Raw genomic sequence first — 14,640 nt, 5'->3', positions numbered from 1 at the left:
CAGAAGCAGTTGAGACACGTCTACAAAATTGTTGGAATGTTGGCTATAAACAAAGAATTTACAACCATTCAGTGGAACAGTTTGCCCAGAAATTCATTCAGTACCATTACACACCTATATATCGACTTCATTGGAACTGAATTTTTGGGGGAAGTACAATGAGCTGATCTCACAACGTAGCAGGATTGGAGTGGGAATGAACTTCTAGACATATTTTCTTTAAAAAGGAAAGTTCAAAGAATACTACCTTTCTTATTCAGTGAGCAAGAGGGCATCTAACTTAATTTTTTCAGAATCCATTGCCTTTTGAGAAATCACTCTAAAATTATTGATCCTTGGTCATTTCTGATATGAGAGATGATGAAAGAGATCATTGCAAGAAGATTAGCTGGCATTATCCTCAGAGGACCAAATCCATCATTCAATCTTCAGCAGGCTATACAGGCCTTAGCATATTTTAGCAAAGCAATCGTAGTGCTGAGGCGTTTACTGTATGGAGGCTCCCGACAATGATGACACCACTAATTGTGATCAGAGTCACCATCACCTTTAATTTTGCTGCCCTAACTCCTCTTGGGTAGCATAATGGTAAACTGTCCTAATAACTAATTTGTTGCCTGCAGACATCACAGAAAAAGTGATTAGTGCACCCACCAGTTCAGGAGAAGGATACAGTGCCATTGTGCCTGACTCCACCAACTCTTCTTGGTCTCACTGCATTTACTCCTCCTTGATGCTATACACAGTGATTCACTGTGAATAACCTCTTGAGTTCATTAGCTACATTTTCCAAAAATCTGCTGGTGTTTGCAAATGTTATGCTTACGGTGTAAAAAGTCAATGATCTGAGCTTGTAGAACTAATGGCTCAATTTTTCATTGAGGAAACAAAGCAAAACAATGTAATTAATATGAATTTTTGATGTTGCAAAGAATTTTTCAAAACATTATTATGATTTGTACATATGCATAACAAAATATAAATTCACAGATTGCGTACTTCATTTATGAAAATGTTCTAGCTCAGAGCCAAGATATTCTTTGTGCTTCAGTTTTGGAAATTGACTACCAGGAGTCACAACAGACTTGCTGAAAATTCTTTCAAAGCCCTCTTCTTAAAAAGAAGATATATTCTTTGGTGACATATACATTAATACCATCCATAGATCGATAACGTAAATAGATTAAGGAACAAAACATCACATCATTTCCTAACGTTGGCTTATTTGTTAATTATGTTTATATCAGGGCCAGAGCTTTTACTTTGCTTCAGATTTAACTGTGATTGTTTTAGCAAATTGAGTTGCAGAAAGCAAATACATTGGCAAATAAAGATCTTCCTTCAGATTATGTCAACAGAATTATCTTCCATTCTAAATATACTTTATCAATAGTATGGTTATTATTCCCCAGTCTGATGTCCCTCTGCTATTCTACTCTATTGCTGATTGTGCAAACTTTGATCAGGGTACAATTTCCTCTGGTGTCAGCCTTTCAGTACATCATTTTGCAATTGTTGTATGTAGCTCAGTCCAATCCTGCTTTCATACAAATACACCTGGGTAACAACTGGAAAAGGAACCTTTGCTAATTTTGTTCATGGACATCAGTGTCAATCATTATACCTCAAATGCTGCCAATACATCCGGTGTTAAATGTGAAAATCTAGAAATTAAAGTCAGTTCTCCAGAAGCACAATTGTTAGAAGTCAATGTGCAGATGTAAACTCAGGTAACTGGTCTTGCTGTGAAATGCTCTGAAACGATTACATTTTGTTGCACTGTCTGCATGTGAGTTTTTAATAATGTGCTAAGCCATAATTACTACTTAATAAAATCTATGTCCCTGAATATTATACTTTTGTATGTGTAGATTGGATAAGTATTTGAATATATAATGGCCTAAAATTTGGTCAGATATCATATTATTTTTGAGCCTATTGCAATTGAATTTCAATGCTTTTATGTCTAAATCATGGAATCGCACTCATTTTCAGTGAATTATCTAGTTCTCAAAATTCCATCTTGCACGTCTGGGCATAGTATTTGCTTGTACATTAATGTATGGCCATAGACCACATCCAGCCTGTGAGATCTTTCTTTCCAGTCTTCCCCAGAGCTTCCAATGTGGCATTGAGCACCAGATAGACAGGCAGAGCTGTTGGTCAGCTCAGCTCCCTTCCATGTAGATGCCAAAGTTTTAACACATTAAGTACATAAGTTCTTTTATAGAATTCGACAATACTCTGCACAGTACTGGCTGGCACTTCGACATCAGCCTTCCCACATACGGCTCTCTAGCGTTGTCCTCATCCACCCCACAAGGCAGAATTGATGCTTAATCTCTACCTCCAGGGACCTGACACACTGATGTACCTTTTCCCATGGTCTCCCTGTAGATGGTGCTTGCCAGTTGTCTCTCCACATCAAATATAAGCCTCCATTCCAGCTTGTTCAGCCCTTAAGATGCTGGTACCTGAGCAGCGAGATGGTGGAGACAGACACAATGACATTATATCCTCCTCCTGAACTGCTGGGTGCTACGTCTGCATGCTGGGCTGAGGGGTGGCTGGATGGATGGTATCTCCTGTGACCTTACAATGATGAAGACAAGAAGTGGAGAAGGTAGATAGTCATTCTCCTGGGAAGGAAATGTCAAATACTAGAGGGCATAGGTATGAGATGAGAGAAGGAAACTTTAAAGGAGATGTGCAAGTTTTTTTTACACAGAGGATAATAGGTGCCAGGGGAAGTGGTGGAAGCAGATATGATAGTAACGTTTAACAGGTATTGAGACAGACACATGAACAGGCAGGAAATAGAGGAATATGGATCATGTGCAGGCAGGTGGAAATAACTTAGATTAGCATCATGGTCAGCACAGACAAGGTGGGCCAAAGAGCCTGTTCCTGTGCTGCACTGTTCTATGTTCTATGTTTTATATTCTATGGAGTGGTAATAGTTAATACATGACACTGTGAGGAGGCTTGCCCAGCAGACATGCAGATGACATGGACAGACTATTCATATCTTGAAGTTCCAGTTAGTTGTTTGTGGCTGTTTTTCTGACTGTCTTCCAATGCTGGACTCCTCTTGGAGTCTTGTGAGGGATTCCGAAGGTGCAGCAATTCCATATCATGTACAGAGAGGATTCTTTCCAATCGGCTGCACCTAGGTCTTGCCATGACTGATGGAGCATTCCTGGGGGATCTTCATAAAGTAAGCATGAACATTGTTTGGAGGTCAGTTGTGAGCAGGGGTGGGATATGCAGCAAACAAATGTGGAGGGTATGTGCTGTATTAAGCTTTACAGGACAGCCACTGAATTCTGAACCAAAAGATACTCCGGAACGGGAATGGGACTGGATATTCATGGATTGAGAGGGCAAAGGTTGATTGGGAGAGTCTGTTGGCAAGTAAGGGAATGTCAGGCATGTGAGAGGATTTTAAAAGTGAGATAGGGAGAGTTTGGGGCCAGTGTCTTCCTGTTGGAGTAAAGAACGAGGCCAGCTGACAAAGGATATTGAGGCTCTGGTCAGGAAAAAGGAGGAATATGTCAGGTATAGGAAACTGGGATCAAGCAAATGCTTTGAGGAGTATAAGAGATGTAGGAGTACACTTAAGGAGGAAATCAAGAGGGTAAAAAGGTGACATGAGATATCCTTGGCAGATTATATATAAAAGGGTAACTTGGGAGAGATGGGTCCCTTTCAGTGTGGTCATCTACGTGTGGAGCCATTGGAGAATGGAGAGGTCTTAAATGAATGCTTCTCATCTGTATTTCCTGTGGAGAAGGTCATGGATGTAGGGAAATCAGGGAAGAGAACAAGGAAGTCCTGAAACTTATAGCTATTACGAGGAGTTGTTGGACTTCCTGAGATGCATTGAGGTGGATAAATCCCAAGTGTATCCTCGGATGTTGTGGGAAGCAAGAAAAGAAACTGCTGGGGCCCTGGCAGAGATTTTTCTATCATCCTTAGCCACAGGTGAGGTACCGGAAAACTGGAGGATGGCTAATGTGCTTTTATTTAAGAAGGGTTGCAAGGACAAGCCAGGGAACTACACACCAGTGAGTTTAACATCAGTGATGGCTAAGTTACTGGAGGGGATTCTGAGAGCAGGATCTATCTGCATTTGGAAAGGCAAGGACTGATTAGGGATAGTCAGCATGGCTTTGTGCATGGGAATTGTGTCTCATGAATTTAATTGAGTCTTTTGAAGAGGTGGCCAACAGCCTTGATTGAGGGCAGGGCAGTACATGTTGTCTACATGATCTTTAGCAAGACAAGGTCCCGCATGGTAGACTGGTCTGGAAAGTGAGATCACATGGGATCCAGGATGAGCTAGCCAATTAGAAAAATAATTGGCTTGGTGGAAGGAGTCAGAGGACGGTAGTAAAGGGTTGTTTTTCAGTTGGAGATTTGGGCTGAAGTGCCTGTTTCTATGCTGTCTAACTCTATGTCTCTATGAGACTATCCCAACCAAATAAGGGTGATGGTCATCATACTCTTTCCTTGTTAGCCTTGGCTTTCTTCTTCGGGCCTTGACTGCTAGAATTAAAAATTATCGTTAACCTGACACAAGAAATTCTGCAAATGCTGGAATCTGAGCAATATACAAAAAGTGCGGAAGGAACTCAGCAGGTCAGGCAGCATCAATACTTTGACATTTTAATATTTAAGTAAAGATGAAAGTGAAATATTGGTTGATTTAAAATGGCTTGAACTGGTAATAGCTGATTTACTATCATACCAATTTGTCAAGGTATTTTCATGTTAAAATTTAATTAGCGGTTGGATTTATGCTCTGTTATACTCAAGCTTAGCTTAGCTCTATTCACAAGTGCATTATCCATTACCTTTTTTTATTGTTATTGAACATTGTAGCTGATGCTCTTTTCAGCTCTTTTTACAACAACTACGATTGATCCATCACAAGAGGAGCTTGAAAAACTGATTGTAAAAGCTCAAAAACTCATGTGCAGCTTTGTAAAGACTTTTATTGCCTTCTAACTTGTACAATGATTTAAGTTTGGAAAACAATACATTAATGCATTGCCATTAATTTATTTAGCAAATGTGCTGTTTAATGAGGATGTTGCCCAAACCAGAAAAACGTGCAGCTTTGCAAAGACTTTTGATGTCTCCTCACTTATACAATGATTTAAGATTGTAAAACAATACATTAATGCATTGTCCATTATTTAATTGGCAAATGTGCTGTCTAATGAGAATGTTGCAGCCACCAGGAAAATGTACAGCTTTATAAAGACTTTTTATTACCTTCTGGTTTCCACAACGATATAAGATTGTAAAACAATACACTAATGCAATGTCCATGAGTTAACTAGCAAATGGGCTATTTAACATTGATATAGAACAGGAAAGTTGCAGCTTCAGCTTCCAGCATGTACTATGCTCATCCAGCTCAGCACAATGGTAAAGAAGTTACCATTGACCATAATGTCAATAAGTTAGGGACTTGAACGCATAGTAACTAGTGTTCCTGTTCCTTGTTAACAAAATATGTGATTCCTGCTGGAAAAAGTTATGTGTGGTTATCAAGGGAGAGCAAGATTGAGGCTCCATTGCTCAAAGAGCTAATACACTCAGTCTTTGAACACAGACAGTTGGGAGTGGATGTCTCAGTTCAGTGGAACCACACCCCAGACGGTCAACTGCAGCAGGAGAATGAAAGGAGAAACTGGGTTATCAACTTCCAGTGGTAATGCTTAAATAGTTCCTCCAGTGTGAAATTCAGTATCAAAAAAGGGTACACCAGGTGGTTAACCAGGGCAAACAGTTTTTTTTCTGAGGTAAAAAGACTGATTATCAGCATGTATCTGGAAGATGGATGCATATTTTAATTTTTTTCTTCTAGCTGGGGAAGATTCTAAGAAGTCCCTTCATGAAGTTTGTGATGCATGCAGCATCCTTCATCATCTTTCTGTGTTTACTAGTATTTAATGCCTCTGATAGATTTGAAGGCATCAAAACCTTACCCAATGTCACAGTTTTGGATTATCCCGAACAAGTCTTCAGAATGAAAACCACCATGTTTACTTGGACGGAAATGCTAATTATGGTGTGGATACTAGGTAGGTAGTTACCTTCATGGGAAGGGTATGTAATAAAATCATACTTTTAGGGAAGAATCGAGTACAAACTAACTGTACAAAATAATCTACTTATAGGCATGATGTGGACAGAATGTAAGGAAATCTGGACAGAAGGGCCACGGGAGTACATTTTCCAAATGTGGAATCTTCTAGATTTTGGAATGCTATCAATTTTTATAGCTGCATTCACAGCAAGATTCCTGGCATTTCTGGAAGCTTCAAAAGCACAGCAGTTTGTAGATGAACTTGTTAAGGAAAATAACCTGTCGCTTGTGCCACTGCCACCAGAAGTGGAGTACTACACGTATGGTAAGGTAACATTCTCTAACTGTTTGGCTTGTGAGGATATAGTAAGGTCTGCTGGAACTCCAAAATCACTGGATTAATAATTTAGCTTGATGGAATTAGATGAAGTTGTTCTTCAGGTGTTGAACAGCTTGACAAATGGTGAAGACACAAGAGACCTCAGGTGCTCAAATCTGGAGCAACAAACAACCTGCTGGAGGAACTCAGTGGGTCAAGCAGCATCTGTGGAGGAGAAAGGAATTGTTGGCGTTTTGGGTTCAAACCCTGCACCTAGAGCTGATACAGGGTTTTGACCCGAAATGTCGACAATTTCTTCCCCCCTACAGATTGTTTGTTGACAAATGATGATGCTGTTTTTGAAACTGAGTTTCCTCATGATGCCTCTTGCTTTGCTGCTCTAACTTTGGTAGACATTTACAAAAAAACCTTCTCCCCTGCCGTTCGGCTTTTGAACATTAAACCAACATTACTCTGGATGTAAATTCAAAGGTGACTTTGGTTGCAGCTGTCCTTAGACACTCAGCTTTTTAAATAAGAAGAGAACTGCTAGAAATACTAAGCACCTGTGGAGATAAAAACACCATGTTCAGGTTGATGACCTTGCATCAGAGCAGCCTGGCTCTGTCACCACACTATATGAAGGACGTGGTTAAGCTAGAGAGAGGGTGTGGAAAAGATTTACGAGGTAGGAAGCCTTAAGGCAGGAAGGCTTAAGTTATCAGGAAAAATTGGATAGGTTGAGTCTGTTTTACCTGGAGCGAAGGCGACTGAGACTGAGAGAGGGCATGCATTTACGGTGAGAGGGGGTAGGTTCAGAACAGACATGAGGGGTACGTTTTTTACTGAGAGTGTGGTGGATGCCTGGAATGCATTGTCTGATAGGGTGGTGGAGGCAAATTCATTGGGGGCTTTTAAGAGGGGCTTGAATAGGCACATGAATGAGAGGAAAATAGAGGGATATGGGCATTCTGTAGGTAGGAGGGATTAGCTATGTCGGCACAACATTGTGGGCTGAAGGGCCTGTTCTGTGCTGTACTGCTCTATGTTCTATGACATAATAAAAGTATATAGAATTATGAGAGGCATAGACTGGGTAGACGGCCAGTGTCTGTTTCACATGGTAGGAATGTCTAAAACTAGAGGGCACAGGCTTAAGGTGAGAGGGAGGAGGTTTAAAGGAGATCAGAGGGGTAAATTTTTCACAAAAAGAATAGTTGATATCTGGAATTAGCTTCCAGAGGAGCTGATGGAGGCAGGAACTGTAACAACATTTAAGAGGCATCTTGACAGACACTTGATTGAGCAGGGCATAAAGGCATTTGGAATTAATGCAGGCAAGTAGGATTGGTATAGATGGGCATGATGGTTGGCATTAATGTGATGGGCAGAATGGCCTGTTTCTATACTTTACAACTCTATGACAAGCTGCAAAGCCTAGTTAGGTGAAATTGTTGAATTCAATGAAAAAAAACTGCAGATGCTGGAAATCTAAAATAAAAAACAGAAAATGTGAGAAAGCCTCAACAAGTCAGACAGCATTTGTGGAAAGAAAAACAGAGTTAACAATTCAGGCCTTCATTGGAACTAAGTGAAAGCTAGTTGTTTTTTAGTTGCAGGGAAGGTGAGTGGGGGTAGGAGGGGAGGTGATGGATAGGACAAAGGGAATAGCTGTGATAGGATGAGGCTGGGGTTGCCGTGGAGATATGTTGCAGAGATTATCTGTTTCATGTGTTAATGGGGGGAGCTAGAGAGTGAGAATACAAACAAAGAAACACAAAAAGTTGTTAAATGCAGGGCTGTAGAATATGTCATCATCTCAGGCTGTGCTATTGGCATAGTTTCTCTCTCCATTAGTTTGTGTGGTTGAAATATGTATTCCATGATAGTTTTGGATGAGTTATGGTCATTTTTATCGATGTTCTTTTCTACTAGCAGTCCAAACGAGCTAAACAATAAACAGGCACACAGGGCAACTGGAACATACATCTAGAAGGCGAGTAAGGCTTGTAGAGACAGGACTAGAATAAATTAGGTTGGTGATTATCCTTTGGCTACACCAGGCCCTGCTTAAACAATGCCTGGAGTATTGGAAGCATTTTCAGGCAACACATGCTAGGAAATTTACATTGGCAGAGGGATTGCATTGAAGACTTACTGGAATCGTATGTAAAATTCCAGGATAAAGTTTAAAAGAGAGATTACACAAAACTAGGTTTGACCCCTGTCATATCGAAGGAAAGGGGTGAAATGATCAAAGTGTCCAAGATATTAAATGGAAAAGGTAGAGAGAAGGAAATGATTTCTGTTGGCTAGGAAATCAAGGATTAGGAAACTTAGACTAAACATTTAATCTGGGCTCTTCAGCAGTGAAATTGGGAAACATTTCTACATGAAAAAAGATGATAGAAGTTTGGAACAATCTTCCACAAATTACAATAGGTGCCAGCTCAGTTGTTATATTTAAATTTAAGATTGATTTTTTTTATAACACGAATATCAAGGGATATGGTAAAGGTTTCTGATGGAAGGGCACAGAACAGCGATGAACTCATTGATTAGCAGAACATGCATGAGGAACTAAATGGCGCACTCCTATTCATACCTTCTGGTGCATATTTAAGTGCAGCTGGTTCAATTCCCATCCCAAAAAGGGAAGAAGGCAGCTATCAACTATCAGAGACAAGTGACAGTAAATGCTTTAAGAGGGTCACAGAAGAGGTTAAGTAAAATATTCTGGCTTCATAAGGTAAAGTATTACACTTTTCTTCAGTGGCCTGCTTATCTGTATTACCAGTGAACAAAAACTGATGAGAAGGCTGTGGCAGCTGTCTTTCTTAGGGAGCAGTCAACATGCATTTAGAGTTGCATGCTATAAGACTAATTTTCATGAACATTGAAAGCTCCTGCCTATTTGGGTTTAAAAGGTTTAAAACAACTTGTAAGAGTCCAATTCCAAGTGTTCCTTTTAAAATGATTTCTTCCAGTTGGATGGAACTAACTCCATGAAGCCCGTTTTCTTCATCAATTACCAAATCTACCTTTGTAAATTTAGGAAGTTTACAAAGACACAGTGGGTTCGCCAAAACTCCTGCATTCACCTTCCAATTGCCTGCCTGTCAGTTTCAGGATAACCAATCCAGAAAATAGTCTGCATACATTCCATCTGATTTCAGATTAGGAAATAAAAACAGCACATTTCAAGAATAAATTTCCTACACCTTTTGAAAAAAGTACAAATTTAGTAGGTGAGTCTGATAAATGTTCTCACAGTTACTTTATCAATGTGGATATAAATGTTCTGTTGAATACTGGCAGACCATTGCAAGGAAGAAAATTAATGGTGGTATTCTGCTTACAGTTCACCATGTCCTAAACAGGTTTTAGAAATTATTTCTAAAAGATGCATGACCTGCCTATTATACCTATTCTCTGTAATTGATCCTGCCACTGGGTGGTAAAATTATAATTTGCAAACCTCAGTAAAATAGTCCTAGGTCCTTGTAATGCAGAAAGGGGATGATTTTCTTTGAATTGTGTAATGATTTCGGGGAGTCCCTTCTGGCTTTGGTGAAAAGTAGAGAGCAAGCATGTTTATAAATTTAAAAGGCTAATGAAAATAATTGGTGCAATTACAAGCAATGAGAATCAGATTAAAGGTCTTCTATTGCAAGTGCTGTTTTCCACTGTAATCACTTCATGAAAAGGTCACAGCTCCCAACAGACACCCTTGCTTGAGAGGATTGTAAATTGGATAATTGACCTCGAAGGTCAGCAGTCCAATTCATGACCCATCTGATTTATCATTCATTAAAATTAATGACCAGAAAAATTAACAACCATGAATTGGACATGAGGCTTCAGAACATGAAAAGTTCAGCACCCAAGAGAATTAACAATATTTAACTCCATAGGATCTCTCTTGCAAATGTGGTGAAATGCACTATAGATTGTGTATCCATGATTTTGTTCAAATAACCTAAGCCAAATGTAAGTAAGAATCCTCACTAGAAAGTTTAAAATATAGCAGATCTATTGTCAAAACTCAGCTTTGTAGTCCATTCCTATCTGTTGTACATTGTTATGAACATCTGTCACATCAGTATTCACATATCAAATTACATGAAAATGTGGTCACGATTACCGATGCTGCAAATAAACACATAAAACAGCTGCATATATCATTCTTGATATGTAAACAGCCATCAGTTGAGGTAAATATTAAGGCTACTTTTAATTGCATATCACTGCATTTTGCTCTATATTGTCATATTCCTCATGACGTAGAAGGAGGCCATTTGGCCTATTGAGCCTGTGCTGGATCTCAGAGCAACCCCATCAGTCCCATTTCCCCCGCATACTTCCCTGTAACCTCTCCTCTCTCACATGTCCATCAACTCCACACTGATTCTCCTGCCACTCACCAATGCTAGGGCCAATTTATAGTGGTCATTTACCCTATGTACATCTTTGGGATGTGGGAGGAAACCAGAACACTCAGTGGAGACCCACACAGTCATAAGGAAAATGTATAAGCTCCACACAGACAACACCCAAGTCAGAATCAAGCTCTGCTTGCCATTATACTCTTTTATGTGTGACTAAATATCAATGATTTATTTCTAATTAGTGTTTAAAACTAGTGGTGTGCCGCAGGGGTCGGTGTTGGGGCCGCTCCTTTTTACCTTGTACATCAACGATTTGGATAATGGAATAAATGGTTTTGTGGCTAAGTTTGCAGATGACACCAAGATAGGTGGAGGAGTAGGGAGTATTGAGGAGATAGAAAGGTTGCAGAGGGACCTAGACAGTTTAGGAGAATGGGCAAGGAAATGGCAGATGAGATTCAATGTTGAGAAATGTGCAGTTGTACACTTTGGAAGCAGAAATAAGCGGGCAGATTATTATCTAGAAGGAGAGAAGATTCAAAGTACAGAAGTACAAAGGGACTTGGGGGTACTCATGCAGGATACCTTAAAGGTTAACCACCAGGTCGGATCGGTGGTAAAGAAAGCGAATGCTATGTTGGCATTCATTTCGAGAGGTATAGTGTATAAAAGTAAGGAAGTGTCGATGAGGCTCTATGGGGCACTAGTGAGGCCTCATTTGGAATATTGTACGCAGTTTTGGGCCCCACATCTTAGGAAGGATGTGCTGACGTTGGAGACGGTTCAGAGGAGATTTACGAGGATGATTCCAGGAATGAAAGGGCTTATGTATGATGAGCGTTTGTCGGCTCTTGGACTGTACTCACTGGAGTACAGAAGAATGAGAGGGGACCTCATAGCGACATTTAAAATGTTGATAGGAAAGGACAGAGTAGATGTGGCTAGGCTGTTTCCCTTGGTGGGTGAGTCCACGACCAGAGGGCACAATCTTAGAATTAGAGGGTACAGTTTCAAAACAGAGATGAGGAGAAATTTCTTTAGCCAGAGGGTGGTGAATTTGTGGAACTCCTTGCCATGTACAGCAGTGGAGGCCAGATCAGTGGGGGCGTTCAAGGAAGAGATAGATAGATATCTAAATAGTCAGGGTATCAAGGGATATGGGGATAAGGCTGGAAATTGGGATTAGAATAGTTTTTTTTCCCCATTCCCCATTTCTTTTTCCCTTTTCCTTGGAGCAGACTCGATGGGCCGAATGGCCTGCTTCTGCTCCCTTGTCTTGTGATCTTGTGAACCCAAGCATGCTGCTCCTGAGGCATCATGTGACATGTCCTTGTGCACACTGTATGTCACATCTGCACAGGTTTAGTTTCCTCCAACAGAGAAATGACCATCAAACATTATTTTAGCATACTAAAAATAATTTACTATCTTAATTCTGCAATTAGTTGCTGTCATTTTTCTCTACTTATCAATTAATTTGTTTTAAATCTCTTCTCTCATATTTAATTTAAAATCCTTATTTCACTTCAATTACAAATGCAATGGGTCCTGAAAATAGTACAAAATGGGCAAAAGCAAATCATTGGTCATATTAAGGTCCGCCAAATTTCTGCTGCATTAGTTAATACTAATCAGTATCAATTAGGGCATCCCCACTCCCAATCTCCACAGCCTCCTGCATCAGTGGAGGACATGCCTTCAGTGGCCTCGGCCCTGAGCTCAGGAATAAAAACAGAAAATGTTGCAAACGTTCAGCAGATCAGACAGCATGTGTGGAAAGAGAAACTGAGTTAATGTTTCAGGTCATAGACCTGTCGTCAGAACCTTTCTTTTTCCACAGATGCTGTTTCCAGCATTTTATGTTTTTATTTCAGATTTCCAACATTTGTAATTTTTTTGATTTTTATTTACCCTGAAGCTCAGAAATCTGTACCCTAACCTACAACTTTCTCCTCCTTTGAGGCACCCCTACCAACCCAACTCATTAACCAAGCTTTTGGTCATCTGTCCTAATTTCTATGTTACTCAAAGTCAAATTTCATCTGGTAATATTCAAAGTCAAAGTTGAGTTTATTGTCATATGCACAAATACATGTATGCACAGGTGCAATGAAAAACTTACTTGCTGCAGCAGCACAGTCACATAGCATCATATCATCAGCAGTCACAAGAAAAATGTAAATTAAATATAAATTAAGCACAGTTTTTACAAGAAAGAACACAACTAGGACAAAAAAAAGTCCATTTTAGTGCAAAGTGATCAAAGTGGTCTTAGTGTTACTAAACACTAGTGATTAGGGTTGTGCAGGTTGGTTCAAGAACCAAATGGTTGAAGGGAAGGAGCTGTTCTTGAACCTAGTGGTGTGGGACTTCAGGCCTCTGTATCTCCTGCTTGATGGTAGCTGCAAGAAGATGGCATGGCCTGGGTGGTGGGGATCTTTGATGATGGATGTTGCCTTCTTGAGGCAGCGCCTCCTGTAAATACCACTGATGGTGAAGGATGCTTTACTTTTTAAATACTCTATAAGTGCAAGCTGTTGTTGTTCCATCACTCTCATTATGAGGGCAGCTTGTGGAAGTTGTTACATAGTTGTTGGGAATAGATATCAGGATTTGGCTTAATGGCTTTGAAAATATAGTATTGTGGGCGAGGCTATACTTGGGGTGTGGGGGAATGGAAGAATTGCAAGTTACAACATTTAGATGCTAGGATGAATTAATATAGACGAAGTCTTGTGTTATTTTAATCTTATTTTTATATAACAGATTTTACTTTTCAATGCATATTTGGAGTAGGACAAGACTTGGGGTTAATTTATCATGGAAGCAGTATGTCAGGGTTTTATTAATGAAGCTTGATTGAGGGGAAAAGCCGAAAAAGAGGGAAAGACTTTCCATAAATATATCATGGTGAAGAATGTATAATAGAACTGAAGATAAAATAGAAAAATACCAGGGTAGAAGAACAAAAGTGACATCAGGGAGAACAGACTTAATGTACATGATAGACAAGATAAACTCTATTTTTAGAGATTAGACTGCAGCATTTTATATACTGATTAATGCTGCCTTTCACTGTTTACCTGTATTTGTATTTGCCAAAGTCCCATGCTGCTAGTTTATCTAATGGTATGGTTGTATAGCAGTCAAGTCATAAGACAAACACTAGACATGTGATCAACATGCTTAGCCTCATCTTTCCTGAATTCTCACTGAGAAATGCAGAGGGATAAACTGGATAGCATTGGAAAATGAACACAGGGATCACAATGAATGATTAACCCACACTCGTTTTATTACAGTTTAAGATGCGCAGATAATTCATGCTGCGACATTAATAACACTGACAAGTTAGTGCTAACCACGCTATATACTGCCTTAACACTTCATCACAGGGTTCAACCTCTTGATTGGATAGCATCATTTCAAGCCAGCTGTCGCTGATTAGAGTCAGCCTGTAATTCTTAAAGGAGAAGTGTTTTCTGTCTGGATCAAGTGGTGGAATTCATTCTTCAGATCGTTGGTGTAGCCAGAGGCCTTGGCCAATCACAGGACACTCAGATATTTCCATGTAGCACTGGAGGTCCTGGTGGGCCAGGTGAGTGGAGCAGAGATGCTCTTCAACCACAGTGGACTAGGAGGTTATAATGCAAATGCTAAAGCAGCCTTGGAAAGAGGTCAATGTTAGCAATCAAGACCAAGGACGTGGATGAAGTGCAGAAATATGTTCAATATCCACACACGTATGGTCACATGGCCAAGCTGGTGAATACACCTTCAAATTCCATCTCCCATAAGCTCCTCTGGTAACCTCACACACTGGTTAATGCAGT

The 14,640-nt window shown here is 39.9% G+C and overlaps 1 protein-coding gene across 1 annotated transcript in view; it reads left to right on the top strand.

Annotated features, from left to right (window-relative positions):
- The window catches only part of LOC127582420 (short transient receptor potential channel 3-like), a 92,064-nt gene that overhangs the window by 44,662 nt on the left and 32,762 nt on the right, over positions 1-14,640 (top strand). Inside the window, exons 6-7 of the mRNA XM_052037645.1 lie at positions 5,879-6,095; positions 6,192-6,425. Of these exons, the coding sequence (XP_051893605.1) occupies positions 5,879-6,095; positions 6,192-6,425 (451 nt within the window). The remainder of the gene's footprint in view (positions 1-5,878; positions 6,096-6,191; positions 6,426-14,640) is intronic.

This window comes from Pristis pectinata, chromosome 2, assembly GCF_009764475.1.
Source record: "Pristis pectinata isolate sPriPec2 chromosome 2, sPriPec2.1.pri, whole genome shotgun sequence".
Lineage (NCBI taxonomy): Eukaryota > Metazoa > Chordata > Chondrichthyes > Rhinopristiformes > Pristidae > Pristis > Pristis pectinata.
This window is presented reverse-complemented; position numbering and strand designations above follow the sequence as displayed.